The 13,384-nt window shown below is 45.0% G+C and overlaps 1 protein-coding gene across 1 annotated transcript in view; it reads left to right on the top strand.

Annotated features, from left to right (window-relative positions):
* Positions 1-13,086, top strand: part of LOC142774796 (uncharacterized) — a 140,612-nt gene extending 127,526 nt beyond the window's left edge. Inside the window, exon 5 of the mRNA XM_075875881.1 lies at positions 12,850-13,086. Coding sequence (XP_075731996.1) covers positions 12,850-13,013 — 164 coding nt within the window. The 3' untranslated portion in view covers positions 13,014-13,086. The remainder of the gene's footprint in view (positions 1-12,849) is intronic.
* Positions 13,087-13,384: the final 298 nt, after the last annotated feature.

Here is a 13,384-nt window from a genome sequence, read left to right as displayed (position 1 = left end):
GTACTGGCAGGTCCCCCTTGCCGATGCCGATCGACTAAAAACAGCCTTCGTGACACCGGACGGTCTGTATGAGTTTAATGTCATGCCCTTCGGCCTCTGCAATGCGCCTGCCACCTTCGAGCGCATGATGGACTCGGTTCTTCGGGGTTTGAAATGGCAAATCTGTCTCTGCTACCTCGACGATATAGTCGTCTTTGCGCCAGACTTTGGAACACATCTCGAGCGCCTCAAACACGTCCTCACGTGCCTGAAGAATGCTCAGCTCCAACTCAACCTCAAGAAGTGTCACTTCGCTGCTCGCCAACTTACGATTCTCGGGCACGTCGTATCAAAGGACGGTATACTTCCAGACCCGGCTAAGTTACGTGCTGTCGCTGACTTCCCCAAACCAACGACTATGAAGCAGTTACGGAGCTTCGTGGGGTTATGCTCCTACTTTCGCCGGTTCGTGCGCAACTTCGCCTCTATCATTGCGCCTTTGACCGAACTTATAGGCAGCACCACTGATATTTCGGCATGGTCTTCTGAGTGTGACCAAGCCTTCTGTACCCTTCGTCGTCTCCTCACTTCGCCACCAATACTGCGTCACTACGATCCTACGGCAGCAACTGAGGTCCACACCGACGCCAGTGGTGTCGGCCTCGGTGCGGTTCTCGCGCAACGCAAGCCTGGATTCGCCGAGTATGTCGTCGCCTACGCCAGCAGAACTCTTACCAAGGCTGAATCAAACTACAGCGTCACCGAGAAGGAATGCTTGGCGATCGTTTGGGCGCTTGTCAAGTTCCGCCCATACCTTTATGGCCGTGCTTTTGATGTAGTAACGGACCACCACGCATTATGCTGGTTATCGTCGCTTAAGGACCCATCAGGTCGTCTTACCCGTTGGGCTCTTCGGCTTCAAGAATATGACATTCGCGTGGTATATCGTTCCGGCCACAAGCATGCCGATGCTGATGCACTGTCACGATCTCCCCTATCCCCGGACATCGCATCTATTTCCTCGGACAACACGTTGTCAGCGCTTGACGAGGACACCATCTCTTCTGCACAACGTAATGACCCATGGATCGCTTCACTTCTTGACGCGTTATCTGAGGCACCGACACTTCCAACCACTCGAACCCTGCGCCGCCAGGCTCCGCACTTCAGTATTCGGGATGGCCTCTTGTACCCGTGCAACTATTCAGCAGATGGTAGGAAATGGCTACTAGTCATTCCCCGAACGCTGCGCTCTACCATCTGCGCGTCGTTTCATTCCGACCCGCAATGTGCTCACGCCGGTGTTTTCAAGACCTACGAGCGCCTACGAAAAAGGTATTACTGGCGCGGAATGTTTACCTTTGTCCGCCAGTTCATTCGCGGCTGCCACGAATGTCAGCGGCGGAAAAGCCCGCCACATCCTGCAACAGGTTCATTGCAGCCACTTCCATGCCCAGACCGCCCATTCGACCGTGTAGGAATTGACCTCTACGGACCACTACCATTAACAACGGCAGGCAACCGATGGGCTATCGTGGCAGTGGATCATCTAACACGGTACGCTGAAACTGCTGCTCTCCCCACAGCTACAGCACAAGACGTCGCAACTTTCATACTCAATCGTTTTGTGCTTCGTCATGGTCCTCCTCGAGAACTTCTCAGTGACCGAGGGCGCGTTTTCCTCTCCGATGTAATACAAGCACTTCTTCAACAGTGCCATATGGTTCACCGGAAGAGTACAGCCTACCACCCACAGACGAACGGCTTGACTGAGCGGTTTAATCGTACTCTGGGGGACATGCTCGCTACGCATGTCGCTTTTGATCAAACAAACTGGGACCTCGTTCTCCCATTTGTGACATACGCGTATAACACCGCTACGCAAGTCACTACAGGGTTTTCCCCATTTTTTCTCCTGTACGGTCGCGAACCATCACACACCATCGACACTTTACTCCCATACTCACCAGATCCCTCCGAATACAAGCCTGTCTCGGAAGCCGCTCGTTACGCAGAAGAGTGCCGCAAGCTAGCCAAGCGGCTTACTACATCTGACCAACAGCGCCAGAAGGAGATCCGTGACGACGACCATCGTTCTGCACCGACGTTCGTTCCTGGAGCACTTGTATGGCTTCATGTACCGCCCTGCGCCCCTGGTGTATCACCCAAGCTACTCTCCAATTATCATGGTCCCTACCGCGTGGTCGAGCGTACTTCACCCGTGAACTACGCCATTGAACCCCTCACGCCACCGAGCGACCGTCGTCGGCGTGGACGTGATATCGTTCACGTAAACCGTCTGAAGCCGTACTTTGACTCGCTTGTCCCCACGTGTTAGATCGCCAGGATGGCTTCAACTTTTTCGCCGGGGGTAATTGTAGTGAATAAGAAAGACGTTGATACCATCAGGTCAGCTATCATCAGCACAAGAAGAAGGCACGAGATCGGCGATCAAGCACCGTCATCTGGGTTCGCCTGCGTTCCTTTAGAGCTACCACCCGCTTGCTCAGTCCTTCAATAAACCCCCTTTACAACATGAATAAATGTACTCAGTCTTCTTTGAGTCACCTACTGCTCCTTTCGCTGCTTCTCCTGTTGCATCAACTGCCTCAGTAGCAGCCATAAGATGGTCCAGATGCAGCTCTTATGTGTCTTGGTCAGAACGGGGTTTGTTAGCATAGGTCAACACGCAGGCATTCAACGATTGCCCAAATCAATGGCACTGAAAGCACCTTGCTGTTTTGAATTGTCGAAAGACATGCCCCTCTCGCTTGAAACTAAGACACAGTAGTGGCCTGCTGGCATAAGTAGGAAACATTTATGACCTAGATAGACATAAGGTATAGTATTGAGCTCATAGGGATAGTATTTTTGACCTCCAAGGCAACGTCCCTGTTGTCATCCACTGTTCCATCCCAGCACACCTCCATGCCTCTCTCTCTCAGTGAACATCACCACACCGCAAGCATCGAACGCCTCTTCAACACGTCGTTATTCAAGACGAGGTAGAAGCCAAAGAATTGCAGCCTAATATATTTCATTTTCGGATCTAGCACCATGCATTTCAGTCTTTTTCATCGAGCCCACCACAAGGGATGAGTTGTTTCGTCGTGATACTTGCACGCGTAACCATTTATGCGTAACTCATTTGATACTGGTCAACTCTTGTAATATCTGCTTTGGTTATCACTTCGAGCAGCGCGTCACGGAAGTCTGGGGCATGATACGGCCCAACACTCCATTTTGCATGAAGGAAAACAGAATTCAAAATATCGTTATCGGTTGGTAGACGTGGCAGGACGGATTTGTAGCTAGAAGAGGGAATTTTCGAACACAGCCGTTCAATGCGCCTTCCCAAGCAACACACTGGTGATCGGAACTCGATCGCTAACTTACTTTAAGCAGGTGTTGTATATAGGAAAGAAAATGAGGATGAGAACGTGGGATCATTGAATGAGGAGGATGATCTCCAGACATCGGACGTATCGTTCCTGTGTGCTCTAAATACAACATATTGGTGACGAGGTTTCAATCCATGCAAAAGCAGCGTTCCTGCTGATTTATGCTGTATCATTACAATGAGCGTTCCGTGATTACAACCACCATCACCCTTCTTGCCTTCACTTGTCCATCCGGCTTTCCCATGGGACCAGAGGATGCAGGCTTTTCAGACGTACATGGTAGCTTCTGAAGCGTCAGATCTTCCAGCCAAATGCCGGAAGGTGGCCTGCTCACATGTATTGGCCTTGAGAGGCAGCGGACTATCTTCACATTGAAGTCAGTTGACTTATAGTCTGGCTCTGCTACCGCTACTTTTCCCAGCTGTTCGGGTACAGGTGACACCGGCTTGACAAACCACGCGTAGGAATCTGCAATCGCCTTGCTTTCGGACCATTTCAAGCGTTCAGTCAAGGCCACTGTGGCTCGACAATGGTTCAGTCGCCGCGCTCAGCATGCACCTGTTGCCAGCAAGTTATGACAGCTGCCGTTTACCCTACGTGAGCAGATGTCGGTTGAGCTGCAGAAACTCGAAGCTCTAGAGACATTGGAGTGCTTTGATGCCTCTTAGTAAGTTTCTTCTATAGTGGTAGTTCGAAAAAAGGATGGCTCAATACAAGTGTGTGTGGATCTGCGAGAGTCCACTAAAGCTATAGTTATTGATAGTTTCCCACTACCACAGACAGATGGGCTGTTGCACAGCTTAGCTGACGCCAAGGGATTTTTAAAACTGAAATTGAGGCCTGGTTACCATCAACGTGAACTGGACCCTGAGAGTCTTGGTCTGACTGCTTTCATTAGCACGATGGGCTTTTCGCTTCCAAAGAGTATTCCTCGGCTTGGCTTTGGCCCCATCGGCGTTTCAGAAAATGATGCATCTCATACTGCAAGGGCGCTAAGGTGTAGTTTTTATACATAGACGGCATTATCGTCTATGGTCGTTCTGGAGAAGACCGTCTTGCAAACATTCGCAACGTTTTGCAACGAATTTCTTAGGCAGGCCTGAAACTGAATCAGAAGTGCGTTTTTGAAGTCACAGAACTGACGTTCATGGGACACGTTGTGTATGGCAAAGGAGTGCATCCACTAGCATGATCTATTTGAGCGATGAAAGAAGCTCCGGAGTCTTCAAGCATAAATGAACTTTGTTCCCACATTGGCCTGGCGTGATTTCACTTCAAGTTCGTTCCCCATTTTTTGGGAAGTTGTGGAATATCTACGGGCATTGCTTAGAGGCAACGAATCATTTGCTTGGACGTCAGCTCCTGAAGAGAGTTTCGTCCGTTTGAAATCACTGGTGACAACTTGAAAGGTCGTATATTTCTTTGACTCTAACCTTCCCATCATCGTCGTGACCGATGCGTCCGGATATGGGCTAGGCGCTGTGTTACAACAAGAAGGCAAGGTAATTCTAGAGACGGTTGCCTTGGCGTCCTGGACCTTAAGCCTATAGGAACAAAAATATTCTGCAGGTAATCATGAAGCCTTAGCATGCGTTTGGGCTGGTGAACATTAGCCCGTGTACATTAGGGGTCGCCCCTTCGTTCTGCGAACTGCCTACAGTGCCCTTGTCACCTTGTTGTCTACTAAAGGTGTTGGACGTCGGCCATTGTGCAGTTCACGCTGTTCATCGCAGCTGCTTTGCTACAACCACACGGTAGACTGCCGCAAGGGAAGTGAGAATGTGGTGGCTGATGGACTCTCTCGACTGCTTTTACCTGGAGAACCCGGTCGGGTCGCGGACGATGACATTGTTTGGCTTCGTTATGCGACGTAAACCATGGCATAATTGCAAGCAGTGAGTGCATCTGACAAGATAATCCCAAAAGTCCTGGACTTCGTTTCGTCCTCTGGGCCTGAAAAATTATATTTCGAAGTGGTGATAATGCCATATTTCATGTGCTGCAGAGCTATCCAATGTGCACGACGTTATTTACCGTGGTTAAAGGATCGTAATTTCAAGCAGCTTTATTCTTCGTTTGATGGAAGTCGCACATGAATCGGATCCGGGGATCAGCCGTTCGAAAAGTCGACTGCGAGAGTTGTAGTGGTGGTCTCGACTGGATGCCCATGCAGAAGAACTGGTTAAAACATGTCTTTTTTAGCAGTCATGTGACAAATCTGCACGGCCTACTGCAGCCCCAACGCAGCCAGTAACTTCTCTGGCAAGCCTTGGCAGAAAATGATCATTGATATTATTGGCTCCTTTAAGCAAGCTCCCATATTGCCGTTATGCGATGGCGCCTATTGATTGACCAGGAAATAGCCATAAGTTTTTTTTAGGGACAAGTTTTTCCCGCGATGGACCAAAAACATCCTGTTACAAGTGTTTGCTCGTTATGGCCACACAAAATGAAGTAGTTTTTTATCACGAACCACAATTCAGCTCAGCTGAATTGGCGTTCATTCGGGAACGTGGCATACGCCATTGCTTTTGTTTTATTTAGCACCTGCAGGCAAACGGACTTTTTGAAAGGTTACACAGACTTTTTAAGCCTGTTGTCCTGATGATAGTATACGAGCATCGTGATATTTGTGTCGCCGTGACGGACCATTTGGGCGTCTACTACTGCACACTTCATGCCACAACGGGAATAGCACCTGCCATTTTCCTGCACGGACGACTGCCACGAACTCGCTTAAGCATTGTTAGATAACCGGATTCTTCATTTCGCGAAATCACAGCAGGATAGAAAATGGCTGCCTCAGCGTGTCTAACAAAAACTAGCTTTTTCCAAACTACACACTTACTAGCGTCATGGAGCCCGTACCTGAAACTTTGCCGTCGGAGACTACGTCCGAGTGAGGAAGCCGTCTGTTCTCGGGAAAATGTCTTCGAACTTCTTGGAGCTGAAGAAAATCATTGAACGACGAGGGCCAGCCTCAATTCTTCTGGAAGACAGTCGCGTATAGTGCTCTTTCAGATTTCAAGCAGTACACATAAAAGCTGCGAAGAAGCTGACAAGATGTCGGCCTGGAATTCGAGATAGGAATCCGCCCTCATCGGACGAGCCTTTTTAGGGTAGTGCACACGCGAGTGAACGACATGATGACTGCCAACCTACGTCACAAGGGAAAGCAGCCCAAACTAACGAACCATCTTCACTGCAGTCAAAACCGCCCTTACTGCAAAAAGAAAAAAAAAATGTCTGGTCAATCATCACGGAGGCGCCAACGTCGAGTGAAAAAAAAAACTCCATCGAAGCTGAGGGACTATGTGCTACGCAAACGATGTTTTTTTTTATCAGTGGGGAAACGCTGCATATAGGAAAGACGATGAGAATTGATATATACGTGTGGTTTAACGTCCCAAAAGCACCATATGGTTATGAGAGACGCCATAGTGGAGGGCTCCGGAAATTTCGACCACCTGGGGTTCTTTAACGTGCACCCAAATCTGAGCACACGGACCTACAATATTTTCGCCTCCATCAGAAACGCCGGGATTCAAACCCGCGATCGGCGGGTCAGCAGCAGAGTACCTTAGCCTCTAGACCGCGGCGGGGCAGACGATAAAAATGAGATCATCGCGTGGGATCATCGAATAAACAGGATAATGTTAAGGCATCGGATGCATCGTTCCTGTGCGTTCTAAAATACAACAGCAGGCTTGATGTCTAGAAAGGAGTCGCGTTAATATGAGTAATAAACCATTTTAGAACAGCAAAAGAACAGGCGTCACAGAAAGCGAACTGCGCAAAGAGTGGATCATCGAATGCTCTAAGAAATTATAGAAGCTTGCTCTTCATTACTTGTTAACAGTGGCACATACCTGTAATTTTTAATCCTCGTCAGCCACTGCATAAAACACAAAGTTCGCACAAAATTCATTGCAAGTGTATAGCGGATACCACGCGTTGCCGAATAATGACGGACAATGGCATAGTGAATGCCTGTTTTCTGTACAATGATTGATGGCGTAGCGGGTACCCTGCGAGTGTGCTTTGTAGGAGCTACCCAAAGAGGGTTAAAGAAATGCTCTTAAAGACCACTGTTTTTGCTTTCGCTGTGATAGTGCTGCACAATCAGCGCAGGCTTGGTGGTTGTTGCTTTCAGCGAAGTGTTATGAGATGAACTTTCTGTGAATTGCGTAGTTGTGCGCTCATCGCGGGCTTACAAGGCTGTTCCGTCCAGAATTCAAGAAGCACGTACCTTCGTTCCCGAGAGAGCCTTGACCATCCAAGTGGTTCCCCGTACCTGCAGACGTACGGTATACAGCAGCCCCCCTCTCTTCCGCTCGTTACAAGCTAGTCTCAACTCACTTCCCACGGCAGTTTGGCTGTCACCTCTAAATAGGAATGAACACGTTTTTACGCGTCCAGACTGTCTATGCTTTTTAGACCACCACGCCCCGTGTGTACGTCCTTTGGTCGACGGCAACTCACCAACGACAACTCCGGACATATATAGTTGTGCACCGCCATCGCCACTGCCGGTGTCCGTAACCAGTATCGCAAATTAAGAAAAAAAAACCTAGTGCCGAGGACACAGTGGGCTCGAACCCAGCACCAATGAGTGCCAGACCAGTTGGTTTTTGGTCGGACCCAAAAGGAATGGCTCGACCCACGACGGGGATCAGCCATGATGATGATGATGATGATGATGATGATGATGATGATGATCCTTGATACTCTGGCGCACACCCACAAAGGGGGATCGGCCAAGAACCGGGCGGCAGGACCTTAACTAAAAGGCTTATGGTTTTTCAAACACAACGTAATTGAATCGCTGGGCAGTGGGATTTGGGGAAAAAGAAAAGGGAGGGGGATGCCTAAATGAATTTTTTTAGATGAACGAAGAGCTAAGAGGCTAATATGAGTTGTTTAAAGAACAAATAAAAAATAGAATTGATAAAAATTATAAACTATAGTAAAGAATATATAAAATAGACAAATGACGAGAATAAGTAATTAGTATGTACATGTAACATTAGCATGGTAGCCGTTTGCATTCTTTTATATAGTTATATACCACTTCATATCTGTCTTTGTTGCGATAACGTAGTGCCAAAGCCCCTGTGGGGAGAGTACTACCGTTTCAGAAAGCTCATGCTCGTGTTTTCGAAAAGCATGTGTTAGAAATTTTCGCCTTAAATTTTGATACCTGTGACATTCTGTGAAAAAGTGCTCTATGGCTTCCGTTTGTTTACAATAGTGACAATGAGCACAAGAAGCGAAACCAGGTCTGTACAAATAAAAGCTTAAAGGTGGAATCTTACTTCGTAATTTAGCAAATGTCACTTCAAATTATCTTGTTGCACACCATGAGCTGTACCACTGAAACTCAGGGTGCTGAAAATCTGCGCCATTTAGAACAAAATAGTTGGTGTTTTCCTGCCAGTGTTCAACCACCAAGCCACATCTTTTTTTTCCTATTGACCACTGAGCGACCATCGGTACTTGGTAATTGTTCGCAAACTTGCCTTACGCAGGACTGATGTCGGGAAAAGAATAGCGGCGGTATGAGTTGTAAAGGATTTTAAAACAGCTGAAGAAGAACGAAGTGTCACAAAATCTGAATATCGTAACGAGTGGGTCGTCTATTGCTCAAACCCATTAGAAAAGCTATAGTTTTTTATTTATTTATTTACATTTCATCTACATCGCCGTAAGGCATTAGGTAGGGGAGGTACACATAATAATTTGACTACATAGTTTTCAATCGAAACAATAGATACAACAACTACAACAGCACTCAAAATATTTTCAGAGAAGAAAAAAAGATACTCGAATATTGGTGTGCAAAACAACGTCACAGTAAACAACCACACGCTTCAAGACAACAAACCATTCTTAGTAACAGTGATATTGTAGGCGTTGTCAGAAGGAAGAAAAAGAGGATTCATTATCAGTCTTATTGACGAGATCGCCTGGTAGATGGTTTCATTCCTGTATTGTTTTTACGAAAAAAGAATTACCGAAAGATGGGTTTTGTAGCGGTATTCTAATATTTTTCGTGAATTGTCTTGACGATTAGAGACGTACGTTGGTGTGAACAATTAATCAAAAGGGTTAATAGCATTTCCATTATAATATATACAATGAAGAAATTTAAGCCTCAGTTTCTGCTTCCTTACCATCAGTGTCTCCTATTTCAATGCTCGTTTCATTTCTGTGATGCTTGCAGGGGAATTATAGTTGTTGCTAACAAATCTGGCTGCTTGGTTTTGAACTTTTTCCAGTGCGCCAATCAAGTATTGCTGATAGGGATCCCAGATTACGCAAGCATAATCTAGAATAGATCTTAAATACATGAGATAAAGGGTTTGTTTCTCGGTCTGTGAAGCTTGCCTAAAATTTCTGCGTATGAAGTATAGCATCTGGCCTGCCTTGGTCACAGTTATGTCAATGTGTTTATTCCACTTGAAATTTTCGGAAAAATAGACGCCCAGATACTTGTAATAAGATTCATTGCTAATTATTGAATTAATTATTTCGTATATTGTGTCTAGTTTACTAATCTGGTTGGTGAATGATACACAGGAACATTTACGGAAGTTTAGACTCATTTTCCATTTTTGGCACCACGTTGATATTCGGTACAGATCATGCTGCAGGATTTCAGCACCCTTGTGCGATTTAATCACTCTAAACACTACACAATCAGCTGAAAATAACTTGATGGGAGAGGTAATACGGTCAACTATGCTATTAATATAAATCAGGAAAAGCAAAGGTCCTAATACGCTCCCCTGTAGTACACCGGACGTAACGATTACCGCAGATGATTTTGAGCCGTTAAGCACTACGTTCTGCTGTCGATCGTTTAGATAGTTGTTTACCCAATTGATTACTTTAGGGTTTATGTTTGCAAAGAGCATTGCAAATTTTAACAGATTGTGTGGGACGGTATTGAAGGCTTTCTGGAAGTCAAGGAACACTGCATTTACCTAAGCGCCACTGTCTATAGATTGTGCGATGTAATGCTGAAATTCGGCAAGTTGAGTTACGCATGAGCGTCTATTTCTGAAACCATGCCGAAATGGAGTGAGGAAGTTGATTGACTCTAGGTATTTAACTGTTTCACTGTATATGATATGCTCGAATAACTTACAGCAAATTGCTGTTAGCGAGATGGGCCTCTTTTTTCGACAAGATTTTTATCACCTGATTTATGAACCGGGATAACGTTTTCAACTTTCTAGTCATGTGGGACAGCTCCAGTATTTATTGTGATTTCATATAATACGCATACGTACTTTGCAATAACGCTGTGACAGTTTTTAAGAACAAATGGTGATAGACCATCTGGTCCAACTGCTTTAATTGTATCTATCTGCCGTAACAAGCAATCAACACCAGTGGTGTCAACCTCCACGTCTTTCATGGAAGGCCACGTGACTGGAAGCGCCCCCACATCGCCAGGTGTGCTTTGAGTAAAAACTGATTGGAAGTAGTTGTTAAAAGCTTCAGCTTTTTCTTCATCGGTGCACAACTGTCACCCTCCACGGTCAGAGCAGGAATACTCATATCGTCTCTTCTAGTTTGTTTCACATACTTCCAGAACTCTTTCGGGCTTGCTTCGCTTTAACCTATTGCTTAATTGGGCAAAAAAACTATCCTTCCTTGTTTTTATTGCCGATTTCAGTGGCAGGTTTGCATGCCTAAGCTCTTGTTCATTAGACGTGGTATTCCTACCGCGAAATTTTCTGTACGAACTTCGTGCTTTCCTAATTAACCTGCGAATGTCTTTATTAAACGAAGGCTTTTGTTTTGTTCTCTTCTTTTGCATTCTGTTTGGTACATGAGCTTCAACTTCGTTAAGTAGCTTATCACGAAAATAAGACCACAGAGCTAAAGAGCAACGACTTTCTGCCAAAAGCAAGAATGTTGGGTAATACGACTCTAATTCTGCAGAAACAGAATCATGGTAACCTTGTTCATACAGGAAAATTTGTCGGAGTATGGCCTGTGCTACTTGGCAGTATTTTATCTTTAAATCGGCCACAATGGCCTTATGGTCCCTTATACCAGGAATCACCGACACAGTGGAAACAATATTTGGGTCATTACATCATATTAAATCCAGAATGGCATCATGTCTCGTTGGAACATTCACATTTTGACAAAAACCCAACGCTCTCAAGAATTCACTGATCAAAGTATACACTGACGACCTGTTTTGTGTACCACTGGTTATCCAGTGGTATCCAGTTCTTGTTCATCTGTTGACTTTGGTGCATACCCAGTTTAGGCATAATTTGTCATCATCAGCCACTGCATTAGCAGTTGGCACAAAATTCTTTACAAGTGTTTAGCGGATACAACGCTTCTCAGAAGAATGTCAAAAAATAGAATAGAGAATGCTTGTCTACAACCCAGAAATCATTATTAGTATTACTACCGTAGTGGGTACCCAGTAAGTATGCTGGTAGCAGTTTCGCAATGAGTGTTTAGAAAAGGCTCTAAAAGCCTGCTCTTCTACCTTTCGTTGTGACTGTGCTGCGTCTTCCGCGTAGGTCTGGGGTTTTTTCTTTCTTCTAGTTATTGCACTCCCGAGGTTTGGCTCCGCTCTTACTAGCTATTTGGAGTAGCCATATTCTTCCATAACCCCCAGAGTCTCACCGCCTATCGCAAAGCACTGTTCTCTTACGAGGCTGTTTCACATTACTTTAGTTTCAAGAGTAATTGTGTTCAGACGTACTCCTCTGCAAGGGTGGTTCGAATCGTTAAGTTTTCTCAAATTCTTACACACACGCACGCATACTGAAGCTGCACATGCAGATACACATAGGTTGGTTGAACCCCATGCTGAGAGAAAAATACATGGCTATCCTCGTGCTATAACTGAAACTTCTGTAGCGGTTGAAATGAAGTTTTAGACAGTTGTGAACGCAATATTTTTAAATAAAAATCAATATCGCTATATAGGTTAATAACAAGACATACTGAACCCCATTAATTTAACAGATTTGATAGATAATTCTACAGAAGTTTTTTGAACGCAATATAGTAGAAGTGTGGCTGTCAAAATGGCTTGCTGTACGCGTTTTAGCCCTAAGAAATCTCATAAGAGCAGTCTTATTTTCGGTTGTTTTGCTTATCGTCAATAGTTAGCCAATTTCATACTATATAACTGATACTCTTGGCCACTATCCATCGCAACTAAACTCTTGAAAAGCAATATTTTTCCCTCTCAGCTCAGCATGTAATTTGAAAAACTGAACTGCTATTCGGTGATTTTGAAACTTCACCTCGTAGCTATCAATGAGAGCATATTGAGGGTTGTTCACGCTAATATGATAACAGATATGAAACCAAGGTTTCAAGCTGCAGCAATAACTTTGCGAATGAGTTGATGTGCTGAAACGTTCCCAATTATTAAAAAATAACAAGTCGAACTTTCACTCGTATTTTTGTTTTTTTTTGGCAGGTGGCAGGTGTGAACAGCGTGCATGGAGCTCACGCGTCACATCAAAAAATGAAGAGTGTGAAAAAGCGTATGAAAGCCTATGTGGCCGTTGGGGCATCCCATCTTACAAAGAGAGCTGCATAAATCCCAATGCTCTCTGTATTGGTTTACAAAGCAAGTGTTAAAAATGAACAAACAAATGAATTTCGTGATAATGTTTACATCACCTACCGAATAAACTTGCCAAAATTTGCGTCATACTGTGAATCTTGCTTCAGAGCATACTTAAAGCTCAGCTCATTTCTTTGTATTGAGCACCATGAAATATACTAAGCAAGCCTCTCGTCCAGTACAAATAATACAGTACTATTATTTACTAGGCTTCTAGTTCATTAAGTATACTAGATTGAAATGCATAATATATATTAGTATACAGAACCGCAAAAGAGCCACAGTGGGGTCGAAACAATTATAGTGGACACTGAATGCCCCTGTAAGTGAGTAAAGAGCGCTGCGCGTTTTGGTAAGCTAAATGAATATTTTATGTGTTAAAACT

The sequence above is a fragment of the Rhipicephalus microplus genome, chromosome 10 (assembly GCF_043290135.1).
Source record: "Rhipicephalus microplus isolate Deutch F79 chromosome 10, USDA_Rmic, whole genome shotgun sequence".
NCBI classification, from domain to species: Eukaryota; Metazoa; Arthropoda; class Arachnida; order Ixodida; family Ixodidae; genus Rhipicephalus; species Rhipicephalus microplus.
The sequence above is the reverse complement of the archived record's forward strand: the minus strand, read 5'-3'. Positions and strand labels throughout refer to the sequence as shown.